The following is a 16,335-nucleotide window of genomic DNA, read 5'->3' on the forward strand; positions in this document are numbered from 1 at the left end:
CCGAGAGTATATTATAAAAATGTACATTACAATCTGCGTGCAAAAAAAGTGCAGTTGGTCTAAAATGTACCCAAATATGCGAAAATTGTAACGGAGATAGCTGCCATAATTCTCCGATTGTTAATCGTGATGAAAATGACGATCTGAATGAGAGTGACGACATTGATGTTTTGAATGTAATATGAAACAGTGTTTTTATTAAGATAAAACTTATTTATAAATTGAATATTCAATACTTGTAAAACTTAAATACGTAATCTGTGCTTTATTTAAAATTTAGTGTAATAATCTAAATTGCAAAAACCAGTTTCCGTATATATTTCAATAAAATATAAAATATTCTTTGTTATTTGTTTTTTCATGCAGTTTAAATATATTAATTTATGTTAACAAAATCTTTGCATTTGAAAAGTACTAGTATATAAAGATGGTTACTTTGACACATGACTAAAAATCAGTAAAAATGGAAAAGTTTCCCCTACTATTCGTCTTATGCTTGGGCTGTGTTTTGGTTTTCGGACAAAATGGTATGTAGAATGATTTTTATTTCATTTTACTGTTAATGTTAATCTAAATTCGATATAATTTGCTTGTTATTTTTGCCAGCTTGCTCAACTAAATCCCACATTAACTAACTAACTATACTAACATTAGAATTTGAAGATAGGAAATTAAATTTTTTTACTTTTAGATACAAGTACAAAGCCATATTGTCGTCCAGATCAGAAATTAGTTTGTACAAACCCTTGCATGAAAGTTCCAACTTGCCAAAATCCAAATCCAATTAGTCAGATATGGATTTCTTGTGGAGGTCTTTGCCTTCATGAATGTGTTTGCGATGAAGACCAGGGACTAATTTTAAATGAAAATAATCAAACCTGTGTGAAGAAAGAAGACTGTTCGTCAGGTTCGTAATATAATTATTTATATTATACATAACACATAATGACGGTATTAGATTTTTATTTTGATACAGGGCAGCAACAGCCGCTTATACGTATTTCGACCTCTTTAGGTCTCCTCAGAACGGTAGAGCCACTGCTCTGAACCAAAACAAAAATCTCTCCCGTCCTAGACAATAGTTATCAAAATAACTATATACGGACGTAACCACGCCATCTAAAAACAAAAAGAGAAATCAAACGATTTCTACCTAGCGAAACCGAATTCAAATTTTTACCACTGTGTTTCCTAAAACTTGCGAAACAAACAGCTGGATAAATTACTCGGCAAGGGAATCTAAAATTGCATTCCACTTGCCGTTCATCCTGGTCAAAATTCGTAGTGAATTCAGTTTCTGGTACTCCAAACGAAGTAAGTAATAAAACATAATGACGGTATTAGATTTTTGTTTTGATACAGGGCAGCGACAGCCGCTTATACGTATTTCGACCTCTTTAGGTCTGCTCAGAACGGTATAGCCACATTTTGTAAACCTAATTTGCAATATCTAATATAAATTTTTAATAATTTATTTTAATAAAATAAGCCTTTCTCTTCAGTTTGCTGCTTTCAGAATTTATGTAGATCTAATATCTTCATCTTTAGTATTTAAAATCAGATAGCGATCTTACATTGTTTATATATTGTTTATAAGTAAAGTAAAAAATTTATTTATTAAAATTTTATTAAAAGCAGTTTTTAAATACCTGTATTAAAGAGTGTCACGAAAAGGGCTTTTAATTTCTCTGGTATTTAAAGACATTACCAATCTCAATATGAAAAATATACGTCTACTTATTTTATTTAACTTTTCAGTATGCAAACCAGAAGAACAACAAGGATGTGCTCCATGTCCGTGTCCCGAAGCGACTTGTCAAGATCCTAAACCATCTTGCCCTCAAGACATAGCTTGTTCTTTTATCTGTCGTCCGTTTTGTGCGTGCAAACAGGGATATTTAAGGGATAATTCAACTATGACATGTGTACCTCAAGATAAATGTCCTCAAGCAGTATAATCAATATATATCCGGAGTTTAACCTTATATAATTTCTAATTATTGTTAATATTATATTTTATATCGGTCTATCCAAATTAAAATGTTTTATAGATATATTTGATATAATATTTAATTTGAAAGAAACCTTGTTTAATATCCAAGAATCGATAGAGAGATGCCGAAACATCAATTATAATGAATATCTCCGCCAGTGATTTGTGATGTTACTGATGTTGTAGATCTTGTTAAAGCTGCAGAAAATATCATAGTCCTCGTAGATTTTAACGCCAAAGTCGGCAAAGGACGCTATTTGAATATTGTGTGGGATTATGTCTTGAGAAACAGCAATGAACGATTAGTTCGACTTATCCAGTTTTGCCAAGAACACGATTTGATTATATCGAATACTTACTTCAAATTACCACCTAGGTGACTCTATACCTGGAAATCAAATGCAGAGTCAGAGCAAAAAATATTAGGAACAAAATCGACTTCATTCTAATAAAAAATCGATTTAGAAACTGCATTAAATCAGCTAAAACTTATCCAGGTGCTGACCCAATTAAAATTAAAAAAGGTGATCAAAAATAAGTCTAATAAAAATATTGATGAGACCCAACTACAAGACGAAAAGTTAAGGAGACGGTTTAAAAACGAATAAAAGAAAATTTAGTTCGGGAAAATATAATATAATATGGTTCTCGAACTCCTAAAAGGAGCATAGAGCGAGCTTCAGTGAAAATGCGCCATCGGGTTCTATTTTGTGCTAAGGCCTTTACCTCATTCCAAGACTTTCCTTAATCTCTTATCTCGCCCATGATTGATCTTCTCTAATTTTGTACTGGGCGACCTCTTTTTCTTCTTCCTTGAGGATTCCACTCTAAGGCAATCTTTGCAATACTGGAATTATTTTTTCTGAGTGTGTGACCAATCCAACCCCACTTTCTGGACTTTATTTGATGTTCTACCCTTGTTTGTTTGGTCAGGTGTAGTAAATCTTCGTTTCTGATGATGTTAGGCCAGAAAATACTAACAATTCGTCGTAGACATTTATTAATAAAGACCTGCAGTTTATCTGTAAGGTTTTTTGTCACTATCCAGGTTTCACATCCGTACAGTAGAACAGACATGACATTTGACTGGAATATGCGATCTTTGTCCTTGCTTAGCTTTTTGTATCTTCATACGAATATCATCCTCTGTACCTCCACTTTCTGTTATGACACTTCCAAGATACGTAAAGTTTTCCACATTTTCAATCTGCATGTTGTTGATAGTAAATAGCGTGTTATTTCTTGCATTTACTCTCATGAATTTGATTTTACCAATATTGATTTTCAAACCTACTATATTGGCTTCAGTGGAAAGTGTTTCCAATTGATCAGCCACATCTTGGAAGCTTTGTCCTAAAAGGTAGATATCGTCGGCGTATTCCTGATCGCCTAGGCGTGTGGTTAACGTCCATTGTATCCCTCTTGTGTCGGAGTCCAGTTTGGAGATAACATAGTCTACTGCTATGTTAAAAAAAAATGGAGAAAGCACTCATTCCTGGCTGACTCCAGTAAGTATGTCAAATTCGTCGCTGTTGATTCCATTGTGTGTCACGCTGCATTTCGCCCCAGTGTACAGCGACTTTATAATTGAAATTATTTTATGCGGGATATTTCTTAGCTCTAAAATTTTCCATAAAGCAGCATGAGATAAGCTGTCAAAGGCACGCTCGAAGTCAACAAAAACCATGTATAGGGGTGTGTTTCATTCAATAGATTGTTCCGTTATTACCCTCAGTATTAATATGGTCTATGCAAGAGGATTTTGGTCTAAAACCTGCTTGACCAGCTCGAAATTCAATATTGTTTGTTAATCTTTTAAATATAATGGTCGTGAAGACTTTATTTATTGAGGTGAGCAAGGTTATTTCTCTCAAATTTTTGCTCAGTATGAGGTTGCCCTTTATTGGAAGCTTAATAATGTTACCCCTTTTCTAGCCCGCTGGAATGCGGTTTGCTTCCCACATCTCTTGGATTATGGAGAGCAAGAGTTCAGCAGTTAGATGAAAATCAGTTTTATGTATTTCGGCAGCAATTTTATCGATTCCCGGAGACTTGTTATTTCTCAGAGATTTGATAGTTGTTATTATCTCCGTTTTGGAGGGGGCCTCGCAAGATATACGAAAGTCTACATTCTGCGGGTTTTGATAATTTTATTTGTGTTTTCCCTGGGCGTGCTTAGCATCTCCTGAAAATTATTTTTTTATGATGATAACTGATTGTTAAAACCATAAAAAAGAATGGCAACCAAACTAGATTAATGCTATATGCTTCACATTAAATTACTGATTACGATAACGATAATAAAAAATTTATTATTGGCTTGGTCTTTAAAATGTAAAGCTGTTTATAAAGTGTAATTAGCGGTATTTACCCATTAACATTTCAGGCAATAAAAAGAATGATTTAATATGCTGCTAAACAATTTTTTGGTGATTTCACAAAAAAGTTATCAAGCTGATAAATTTTTTCAATTCTGTAATTACAGGGTTCTTTATATGAATGTAAAATACATAAAATTATTTACTATAAATACAACAGCAACAAGAAAAATAAATTGAACAGTTTTTTGAAAATGAAGCTTGCAACACTATTTTTTACGGTGGGTTTGTTAGTTGCGTTCGCACTTGGCCAAAAAGGTATGACTATATCACTTTTACACATTATTTTCTTAGACCAGGGAACTAGCGATTGTTCCATGACACTCGTTGTTAAAGTTAACAAATCACCAGTAATTCCTTACTCTTTCCGTTAAAATTATTATTATTAACAAAAATCAAGCTTCTATTTATTTTACCGCCAATTCTCCTCTTCTCAATATTAAAGTTAGTAAAAAGGTTTCGTTTTATGACCACAACTGGTCATGAAATATTTTTTCCTATTATTTACTGCTTGCAAATTCATTAGAAAAACAGGTATTAATATTTATCAAGTTAGTCAGTGGGTCAGTTAGGTTTATTACTTCTCGGAACGCGTAAAAAGGGAAATAAGTCTTTCAGCTTTATTGTTTTATTTTATGCAACTTCTTACTAAATATATGGCAATAAGTGGTATATTTCTGAAAGAAATAATCCACTAAAATACGCTAAAATTCGTGAAGTGTGGCGGCATTGCTTCCTGCTACAAATAAGTGAATGGGAGCGGCATTGGCAGACTACTTTCTCGGTTTCCGTGCGGGATAGTACATCTCGGTATGTCAGTACATTGTGTAACTGCATAGCATCTCCAGCATTTCTCTTGCTAACTAAAAGCACAATTTTAATTCACTTTGCGAATACACGCGCTCTACGTAAATTTCGTTCGCACATGACAGAAAAATAAGACGTTCAGTTTTAGTTACATACATTTGAAATGGATATTTTTGGAATGGAAAATAAAAAAAATATCCTACGACCCTTAAAACCCGAGTTACACTTTTTTTTTAAAATTCACTGGGGCTTCGATTATAAACAATAAGAAATTAAAAAAAAAAACATTTGAAAGACTGAGAGTTACAGTTTTGACAAAAAAATTAAAAACGATTCCTTTAAAAATGAGCCATCTATGATGCGCTAAAGGCGAAGGGTTTAAAAACGAAAGGATTTCACTATCCAAGAACTGAATTTATACATTCAAATGTATAAAAGTCGCAATATCTCGGGTTATAATTTAAGAAAAGTAATGATTTTTTTTTCAATTTGGGATACCTCGTGCCATAGATCATAAAAATACATTAAGGTAATTTGTAAATTGTTTATTTAATCAAGTAATTTTTTTTAACAATTTAAAACAATTATTTATTTTGAAAAAATTTTAAATTTTAATTTTCTTTTAAAATTATTAGTAGAAAAGATTAAAACAAACATAAATATTTATGTATTTTAGTTATTAATGGTATCTTTTAAAAATAAATTTTAGAAAAAATTAATTTGAAGATGAGATTAATTTTTATTTGATAATCAATACGAGTTAATTTGCTTGAGCTTATTATTTTTACAATTAATCCTTTTTAAAACTAATGTTTTCTAAAAACATACAAAATATATTTAACACAAATGAATTTTTATAAAATTCGTATAATTATAAATAAAAATTATGGAATTATTCTGTATACAGAAAGAACATATTACAATTTACATACTTATTTAACCTATTTTTATTTACAATTATACATAATAATAAATATAAGTTTTTAACAATTAATTTGTGTAAAATATATTTGTAATATTTTTCAGTCAAGAAAAATTATTGTAAATATAATAAGCATAATTCACGAAAAATTAATACCTTTAGATTTGATTTTCAAATAAAAAAATTATTTTTTGTAATATTTATTTTTTTAATTATATTATTTATAACTATATTACATAAATATTTAGGTTACCTGTCATTTTATAACCTCTTCTCCTAATAATAATAGGGGAAAAGTAAAATTTTGCAAAATAAATATTTTATATACTAAAACGCTAAACCCTTTTCTTGTCCACCACTTTACTCAAAAACCATATTAGATAATTAAAATATTTTTTCGGAATATTATTAGTATTATGTATGAGATTGTCAAGATATACTTTTGGTACAAAAATTCACTTCCGGTTTTGAGATGACCGGAAGTTAAAATTTACTTTAAGTTTTAGACCCCACAATGTATATATGGATCGAAAGGTCTCGTCGAGACAAATCTAAATATGTACTTTCGGTTGCGATCCGACACCGGAAGTAACCCCAAACGCGCATAAAACGTCAAGATAGAGCAAACCTTTATATATTTTTTAAATTTTAAAAATTTACGTTATCAAAAAACATGAGAGTCAACGAAGGTGAAGATAACTTTGCAAACAATCTTCTATCAATTGGAAACGGCACCGCTGGGGAAAATATGACCCTTCCTAAGAATATCAAAGGTGAAGGAGACGTTGTTAAATTCGTATATGGCAATATTCAAAACTCTATCGCTGAAGAATTGCTTACAGAACTTGCTATTCTTGCTCCAACTAACGATGATTGTGCACAGCTCAATCAAAAAGTTCTGTCTCTGTTAGATAACGAAGAAGGCGTTTATCTAAGTATAGATAAAGTACTTAGTGATGATATCAACGAACATTTAAGACTGTCTACAGAGTTTTTGAACAAAATTGAAGGATCAGGCTTACCTGATCGTCTTCCTCTAAAGGTTAATGCAGTTATTCTTCTAATGAGAAACATGAACACTGCTAAAGGTCTTATAAATGGAACACGTCTCAAAATAAAATCATTGCATACCAATTGTTTGGAATGCAAGGTCTTAACGGGACAATCAACAGGAAAAATCATTCTTCTACCTCGGATCAAACTTTCGCCAACTGAAGGAACCTTCAGTTTTTCCATGCAACGACTTCAGTTTCCAGTCCAATTAGCTTTTGCGATGACCATCAACAGAGCACAAGGACAAAGTCTGAAGAAGGTTGGGATTTACCTTCCAAATCCTGTTTTTTCCCATGGACAACTATATGTGGCAATGTCTCGATCTCGCTCATTTGATGGCGTAACAGTTTACATAACTCCCGGTGCCAAGCAAAAGTTTTCAGAAAATGGAGACATTGTAACAAAAAACATTGTTTTCGACGAAATATTTCGTGATATTTAATACACTTTTTACTTGCATTATTATTGATGAATGTTATGTATATTCTTGCTTATATTGTTTGTATTGATCTCTTAATTTTTCTCGCAAAATAAAAATTTCATTTAAAAAACTCGATGTCGAGTTGGTCCGCTAGTTTATTTTAAATTGTTTAAGGTTAATCTGCACCCCCAAAAGTCAAAATATACATTCAAAAAATTTGAAAAAGGTTGAGGAGATATATGTGATCACTAGAAGTATTTTGATCAATTTTAAACAAACTTCATGTTTCCGTTTACGGAAAAACTCAAAAAAACTACTTTTTTCCAAGTATAAAGCGCGAAAACCGCCGCTATAGAGCTGAAAAAAGGACAATTATTTAAAGTTCAACAAAAGTCATAGCATACGCGATTTAGTATTGATAGCGCGGATAAACAAAAACTAGAAGAAACAGTCCTAACGTTGATAACAGAAGCAAAGAACAGAGAACTAATAATCAATCCGGATAAAACAAAATACTTGATAAGTACAAGAGACTGATCAACAGAAATAATAATAGATGAAAACCAATTCCAGATAGACAATTACTTTAAATATTTTGGGAGGGGGGTTAGTGTACTGCAAAATTGAAAGGAGTGCAGAAATAAGCGAATGAATTAAAGCGTGGACCGGGGTGTTATGGAAATATCACCCACTACTTAAAGACAAAAACCTGAGCAAAAAAACAAAAACCAAAATATATAAAGCAGCAATTAAACCGGTGCGGTGATAGCATATGGAGCAGAAGTAATGTGTCTTACGAAAAAACATAAAGGCAAACTAAGAAGTATTAAAAGAAAAATTATGAGAATACACAGCTTAAAAAAGACAGAACAAGGAGAATATAGAAGACTAATGAACCATGAAATAAGAAATATAACTAAAGGGGAATACATTTGAAAATTTATTAATGTACGAAGACTGAGATGATTTGGACACATACAAAGAAGAGAAGTAGATGGCACTAATTAGGAAAATATCAAACCAGAAACCAGTAATAAACAGACAAAAAAAAAGACATTCGCACGTTTTTTGACGATTGACCATTGATGTAAATGTAATTCCCAATCAGATACTAGATCATTTCATTTTTAACTATCAACAAAAATGTATTATATGATGACAAGTATGAGTTTGACGGTAATACGATCTTCACAGATATCGCCGTCGCAATACATATTTCTTTGTCGATAACAGTGTTTAGATAACATGAATTATTTTACAATGATATGTGTGGATGGAACCTTATTTTTCTAATAACAATATGATCTTGCAAAGGCATAACTTTGATTATTTGGCAATTCTACATTATACATCACAAAAATTATACAAAAATCATTAAAATCTGTTTAGTAATAAATTCACTGTATAAGTACGATATATTGTATTCCGTAGGTCCTATTTCAATATAATAAATCGAAAACTTATTGAGCAGGGCTGATTGACATAGCAGAGCAGTAAAATATTATACATAAATATGTTTTAAAAGATATCTTTGCTTACTTAGTCTACTAGTAATAAAGTTATCAGCATTAAAGGGCAAACGGATTATAAAAAATATTGTCCTTAAGTCAACTACTTCACATATTTCATAAAAATATTGCTAACGCTACATTCATTAGATGTTTGATAAAATTACTCTCTACACAATTTGGCAACTCAGCTAATGGATGTAACGATAGAAAGCTGTAATGTATGTTAGATTTTGTAAATATTACAGCCAGTCATCAAGTGACAATTTTCCATCTCTAGGGTCAGAAAAAAATGAATTAAGTGTGCAGATCAACTTTAAACAAATTACACGATTTAATAAACAATTCACAAATTAACTAATTGAATTTTTATAATATATCTAACGAGGTGTCCCAGATTAAAAAAAAACATCAGTTTTCGTTGATTAGAACCGTAGATATTTTGACTTTTATAAATTTGAAATTTTGAATAATTTAGTTTCTGAAATAGTAAAATCGAGAAATAAAAAAAGGGTTAACTCATTTTCTAAGAGTCATAGGACATTTTATTTTTTTTATGTGTTGATGCATCTGAGTTATTTTAAATGTTTATAAGCTTAAAATGATGGCACTTTTGTTAACCTATTTTACCATTAACATAAATTTTTAAAGTGTTACATGATTTATTACTAATTACTATAAATTACGCATAAATCTCTTTTCAATTCTTCTTTATTTATAAATTTTAGTAACTGCAATTCACTAAAACATTTTCGATTCTTGATTTTAGGTAAATGTGGTCCGAACGAGCAATACGGATGCTTTCCTTGTCCTTGTCCTGAGCGGACATGCCAAGTTCCGAATCCTAAGTGTCTGGATTTGGTTTGTGCTCAAGTTTGTTTTCCGTATTGTGCATGTAAGCCTGGCTACTTGAGAGACGCTACAACCAAGAAGTGTGTACCGAAAAGTAGTTGCCCCAAGGGATGATATTGAAGGCAAATAATGCCAAACTAAAAAATTTATCATTAATTTGACGTTTAAAATCACTATTTAAAATTGCTTTGTTATTATTTTTGTTAAATGTAACATTATTATTTTTTATCTCAACTAAAAGAAATCTCAATAAAAACATTTTTATGTACATACCTTCACACACTTCATTATACTGTTCGGGTTCAACAGTTTTAGAATTAAGGTTTTCCTAGTTACTGCTGGGTCAATATAATGCGGTCCGCCCAAGCGGTTGGATACAGCAAAATTTGTTTACAGAATAAAATAAATATTTTATAAATTTTGTGAAACTAACGAAAGGGTTTCTTGTTCGTCTAGTACTTAATAGTCCTAGTTATGGTGATTAAAGCCAAACGCGCAATTTGGAAGCGATTAATTTGTTGAGAATAATTTGTTCCTATAATTTCTCAAACTTCTTAATAAAACTTACATGGATAACTTCAATGCATACCTCCAGCTAGAATATATGAAATTGGATTCGTGTAAATCAACGCATTGTCACACGATTTGACAGACTTTATGGACGAAAAATATGAAGCCGAAAAAACGTGACATCGCTAAACTTCAATGTACCCGAAAATGAAGCGGATTTAGAAAGCTCCGATGCGCAAACTAACAAATTTTTACCCAAAAGAGCAGCGTTTTGTTCTTTGAAAGAGAAACTGATGGAACATAACATTATTTCTTGTTTTCGAGAAAAATGACTTAATTTACGTTGAACAACATAAAAGTAAATTTCATTGATGTCAGTTTTGAGCTGATACAAGTTAAGTAATATATTTTTCTTTCATGGCTTACTGAGGCCAATTTTTTTTATTTTTGATAAAAATCAGTCTGTATTCTAAATTTCTAAACAAAAAAAAACATGAATTATTTAGTTTTTTGGAAGTGAGACCTTAAAAAACATATTTTATCTAACGTTTTATTGCTTAACCTAATTTGCACACAACTACACATATAGCCGGTTGCAAAGAAAGCCCTTTTGACCACTACGCTGGTCGGTTTTAAGGTCATCAAATAGTTATAAACCATGGACAAATGATTGCCTTTCACTTTTCGATCATTTCCTTTTTCAAAATAGTTTCGTAATATTTTTGAGAATCAGTTTTTTTTGGATATAAAAGTTTTCTCTCTCTCGTTTAAGTTTAAACTCAAGTTCTTGTTCTAACGTAAAATTCACGGACTCCCGATTAGCTGGCCTATCCATTACGTGCTACTTTTATTACGTGCTCTTGCACTAATTCCACAATCACTTGTTTATTTGTACAACTCAACAAATTCTTCATCTCTTGTCACATTGCATTATTTTTCGGCATAGAGAAGTAACCAGGATTGTTTAGTCCTTCGTCATATTTTTTTGGATTTTGTAAGTACCTAATGTACCTGTAATTTCAGAGAGAAGCCGTTCCGCGATTCTGTTGCGTAGTGCTTCCGATAGCTCGGCACTAAGGCTAGAGTTACATCTATTTAGTTTGTCTAAGACAAATTTCATGGTTGTATCGGCCGTTATCCAAGAGGACTACCTTCTGCGAAGCCAGTTTCACCAGTTTGATTAAGAGTAGCGATCAATTATTTAATTATTGACTACTCGCCATCAGAGAATTTTATCGCAGAATATCTATCAACGCTTTATCGATGCAAACTTATACAGAGCCTGTAGAAACGTTCCAGCATACTAAGCAAACTGTTCCACCTGGTGCGAAAGTCAAGAATCAAACGAGCCGTTCATTATGCAAATGAAAATTGAGATTTATGTATCTGTTGTTTTTTTTTAAAGTCCACTTAACGAAGCTCAACCAAAATCTTTGTCCTTTTTGTTAGTAGTTATTAGTAAATTCTATTACAAGATTTGCTTGGACTTTCTCTGCATACTTGTAAATGATTTCTCTTTTGATCTTCGGAGAAGTTGACAATTGGAAGTCACGTTTTGCAGATAACCGTCTCAAGTCGGGTGAGGTACAAGATAAACTCAGGATAAAATCATTTTTGCAAACCATTCTAGTAACTATACCTTCCATAGAATTTTCTCTTTCTAAGTAGGAATCAATAGTCTCCTTCGACTTTTTGCTCGGAACTACTTCCTGATTATCTTCATTTTTTGACGAGGTTACTTTGATGACATTGGTAGTTAGGGTACTGGTGCTGATTCTGGAGCTTAAAAAACTGACGTTAACATTGATACAGTGTATCTTTTTCAGATGCTCTTTTAGGCCTGTTATTGAGCGGTTGCTAATCAACAAATTTTTTTGAGCGTAAAGAGTATCTTGCATTTTGCCAGTTTTGTAAAAAAAGTCCCATTATCTTTTTTTATCATCTTCAAGAGATATTTTTTAATATTATTGATATTGAAGTAATTGGAGCAGCATTAAATCTAAAAAGAAAAAAAAAACGTCTGTGAAATAAGCTGTCGGTGACAACTACTATCTGAGCTTAAGCGTGAGTGAGAAAACACGAACGCCTGGTATTTGTTTGAGCCTAGTGCGAGCGAAAAAGCATGATCACAGGCAGCCCTTTATAAACGGTTTCTTTATCTGGACGAGTAATATTTGTTGAATGTTTTGATTGAAAAAAAACTAACAAACACACACTACTATCGTCGTGTGGTAAAAGGTCGCACTCGCACTGTACTAAGATCGGTGTTGATAGTTAAGAAACAAGTGTTTACTGTTGACTGGCGTTCTTTAATAAATTATGCTAAATTATTAAATATTTAGTCAAACTACTTAACACTCAGTTTCCAAACAACACACATGGCAGTACGGCAGATTGAGAGAGACGCGACGCTGAAGTTCAATCGCACTTATGGCACGTGCTACCTTTTTTTTACATCTTTTTACATCTTTAAATAAAAGAAGGAAAATCTTCATACAGACACCTGCGATTCAAACAGGTAGTATTGGGTTCCTAATATGCTAACGAAGCTGTTCTAGGACGAGATGCCCGAGGGATTTAGATCTTTGACACTTCGTCCCGTCACCACTCCGAGACGGTCGGCTTCCAACTAAAAACCTCTCCTCTGTCACACCAGACATCAAGATAGAAGGGCTGGTTAAGGCAAACATCTCTCCTGACGCTCTGCTATCACTCGATTCCCATTCCTGGTCCCACACATTCATCGAGGAAACCACACCTACACGAATCACCAAAGACTTTCAACGCCCTGCCTCAGCGAGTCTGCCATCTCTCTCACGTCGTCTGTCTTTCATTCACTCCTATTTCGGCTTGCGACAGTCCGAACCCCGCCGAGGTGCTGCTAGCTTGTTTTAAAATTCTGTTGCGGGTTCCCCCTCCTCTAGTTCTTTTGAACAGAGCAGCTCCTTGATATATTTGTGGATTCGTGTCCACCACCATTTCTCTCACGGAATTAAACATTCTGCAATTACACCCTCTTTCAAACTTCTTTCATCCGCCCAACGCTCACAACGCTCATACTTATTGCAACAGCCACATCACCAGTGGATTCGAGGAGACTACCCTCACATATACTTGTCCCCTCGGAAAGCACCTCCATCCATTCTTGATTGACTAGTTTCATGATCTTATCAGCTCCATTACATCCATCCCAACTCTTTCCTTTAATTACATCCGACAAGAGACGCGTCCGTCTACATCCCCGTCGAAGTCACACACTTCCTTGGTGCCTCTCTTTCACTATGCCCCTGTCTGCTGGCCAAAAAAAAGAGTATCCCAGCTCAGGATATCTCCCTCTCCAACCTGCAGAACTAGGTGTTGATCTTTTTCACACCGGACTTGATTTCCATTTTGGTGTTAACATTGAATTTCGTCAACCTCAACACCTCTTCCAACTCCACTTTTAACCGGGACATCTCCCTCCCAACCTTATTGAGATTGACAGGGGAATTCTCCGGCGATTTCGGCGACTCCGCTCTCCTCTTTTTCTTGCCCCTCACCTGGGACCAGCCCGAATTATTGGCAACGTTGTATAAATCGAACGGCTCTGGAGAATTTTCGGACCCAGAACTCGGCCTTATCTCTTCTTTCACCCTCTCCACGCTGACCCCTACCATGCCAACGAGAGTTTTGCAGCTTCACAAAATTTAGCAACCGCGACCGGACAAGAGAATGACCGCCTCTCCGTTTAGTCGGCTTTTACGACAAGCAGGAGGAACACTGTGGGGATGGCAAGTTGCCGACTCACGGCTTTGAGTTAGAGGCTACTGAAGATTTGAAGCAACTTATTTCGAATTTGACACGTTTGCAGATAGGTGCTGCTGGATCCATCATATAAAAAAAACGCTGGATCCAGCTGGATTGCTAGATTCTGGGTCCAGCAATTGCAATCTTTAGCTGCGGCGTGTATAAGAAAGAGAAACAAGATCTCTGATACAAATTTTTGTTGGTTTGAATTCTCATTGTACAAATGAGCGCCCGCCTTGCCATACGCGCTTTATTAACAATTAAAAAACAATGTTTTAAAATAAAATAAAGTAAATATGCAAAAAAATCTCATGGGAATATTTTTCTGAACGAACCCGAGCTTTTCGCCTTGTCTATCAAGAAAGATAAAATTATCATGGTTGTTAAATGATGATGACTAATTGTTAAAACCATAAAAAAAGAATGCGAACCAAACTAGATTAATGCTATACACTGCATTAAATTACGATAACGATAATGCAATATTTAGTATTGACTTGCTATTTAAAATGTAAAATCTATTTAAAAAGTATAATTAGAGGTATTTACCCTTTAATATTTCAGGCAATGAAAACATTAATTTATTATGCTGCAAAACAATGTATTGTTGATTCCATGAAAAAGTTATCAATTTGATACATTTTTGGAATTTTATTATTTCTGGGTTACTGCATACGAATGTTACATACATAAAATTATTTAGTATAAATATAACAGCGGCAGGAAAAATAAATTGCACAGTCTTTAAAAAATGAAGCTTATAACACTATTTTTTACAGTGTGTTTATTAGTGACGTTCGCATTCGGACAAAAAGGTATGACTCAATCACTATTTATACAATATATTCTTTGATATACTATCATTATCATCATTCAATCATGGACATAGACCTCCCTCATAATTTTCTATATCTTGCGTCCAATTCCTATGGCAACGTTTTAGATCGTCAGTCCAACGTGTTGGTGGACGACCTCCATTCGTCTCAATTCCAGTATCCGCTTTTGACATCTATTAGTTTTTGTAATATGCTATATCTTCTCTTTATATTTGTAAACTAATTACGCATAAATATTTTTCAATTTCTTTTATAAATTTTAATGACTGCAGTTCAGTAAAACATTTTCGTTTCATTATTTTAGGTAAATGTGGTCCGAACGAGCAAGACGGATGCGTTCCTTGTCCTTGCCCTGAGCGGACATGCCAAGTTCCAGATCCCAAATGTCCCGATTTGTTTTGTGCTCAAGCTTGTTTTCCATTTTGCGAATGTAAGCCTGGCTACTTGAGAGACGCTACAACCAAGAAGTGTGTACCGAAAAGTAGTTGCCCCAAGAAAGGATATTGAAGACAAAAAACACCAAAATATAATGCTTTTCATCAATTTAATGGTTAAAACTTATCACTATCTACAAATGCTTTGTTATTATTATTGTTAACTATGTATGTATGTATATATTTTGTATCTCAACTAAAAGAAATCCCAATAAAATTTTTATGTACGTACCTGTATAATTATTGTACCATGCCTCATTATGATGCTCAGCTTCAATAGTTGTTTTAGAATTAGCATTTTCCTGTACGTACAGCGAATTGGTTGAAGAGGTGCAACAGAACGGCTAGCTAGATATGCAGGTTTTAATCCCTTAGATTTTTCCTCTAGGGTCATCTGAAATCGGCTACTTACGCTACTTATCCTGAAAATACACACGAATTGTGAGAAGGAAATGCAGGAGAATAACTTTTGTTAATTTTCAAACTTTGAAATTTTAAGTCATGATTAGTGGGTAACTAATTAATTGTTGGTACATTCTTAGTGCCGGCTTTTTCTCTCAGTATTAGTGACCAGAATCTACTGCATTATATGGATGTGCTTGCTACACATTTTTCTACCTTTAGTAAGATTTGGGCTGCTTTTTTGATTTCATTTTCCTTTGCTGCCCGTTTCCCTTATGAGTATTGATGCATCGTTCATATGTAGTACCATCATCTTCTTTTTAATGTATAACTTGATGTCAAGTATTTTGTCTTTGATAGCCTGTTTGAGTTCCTTTGATTTCCTTTAAAAAAATTTTTTAATTTCATATTTTTTATTTCATATTTTAGTTAA

The 16,335-nt window shown here is 33.2% G+C and overlaps 1 protein-coding gene and 1 long non-coding RNA gene across 2 annotated transcripts; both read left to right on the plus strand.

Annotated features, from left to right (window-relative positions):
• The first annotated feature begins 367 nt into the window (after positions 1–367).
• Positions 368–2,054, plus strand: LOC140448361 (uncharacterized). The gene is made up of 3 exons (XM_072541447.1): positions 368–527; positions 692–907; positions 1,759–2,054. The coding sequence occupies exons 1-3, from the start codon at positions 464–466 to the stop codon at positions 1,956–1,958; spliced, it is 480 nt and encodes a 159-aa protein (XP_072397548.1). The 5' UTR covers positions 368–463; the 3' UTR covers positions 1,959–2,054.
• A 12,623-nt stretch (positions 2,055–14,677) lies between these two features.
• Positions 14,678–15,731, plus strand: LOC140448362 (uncharacterized). The gene is made up of 2 exons (XR_011951698.1): positions 14,678–15,045; positions 15,371–15,731. It is a non-coding gene; the product is annotated as an uncharacterized lncRNA (long non-coding RNA).
• Positions 15,732–16,335: the final 604 nt, after the last annotated feature.

Source organism: Diabrotica undecimpunctata, chromosome 8, assembly GCF_040954645.1.
Source record: "Diabrotica undecimpunctata isolate CICGRU chromosome 8, icDiaUnde3, whole genome shotgun sequence".
In the NCBI taxonomy this organism is placed as follows: Eukaryota; Metazoa; Arthropoda; class Insecta; order Coleoptera; family Chrysomelidae; genus Diabrotica; species Diabrotica undecimpunctata.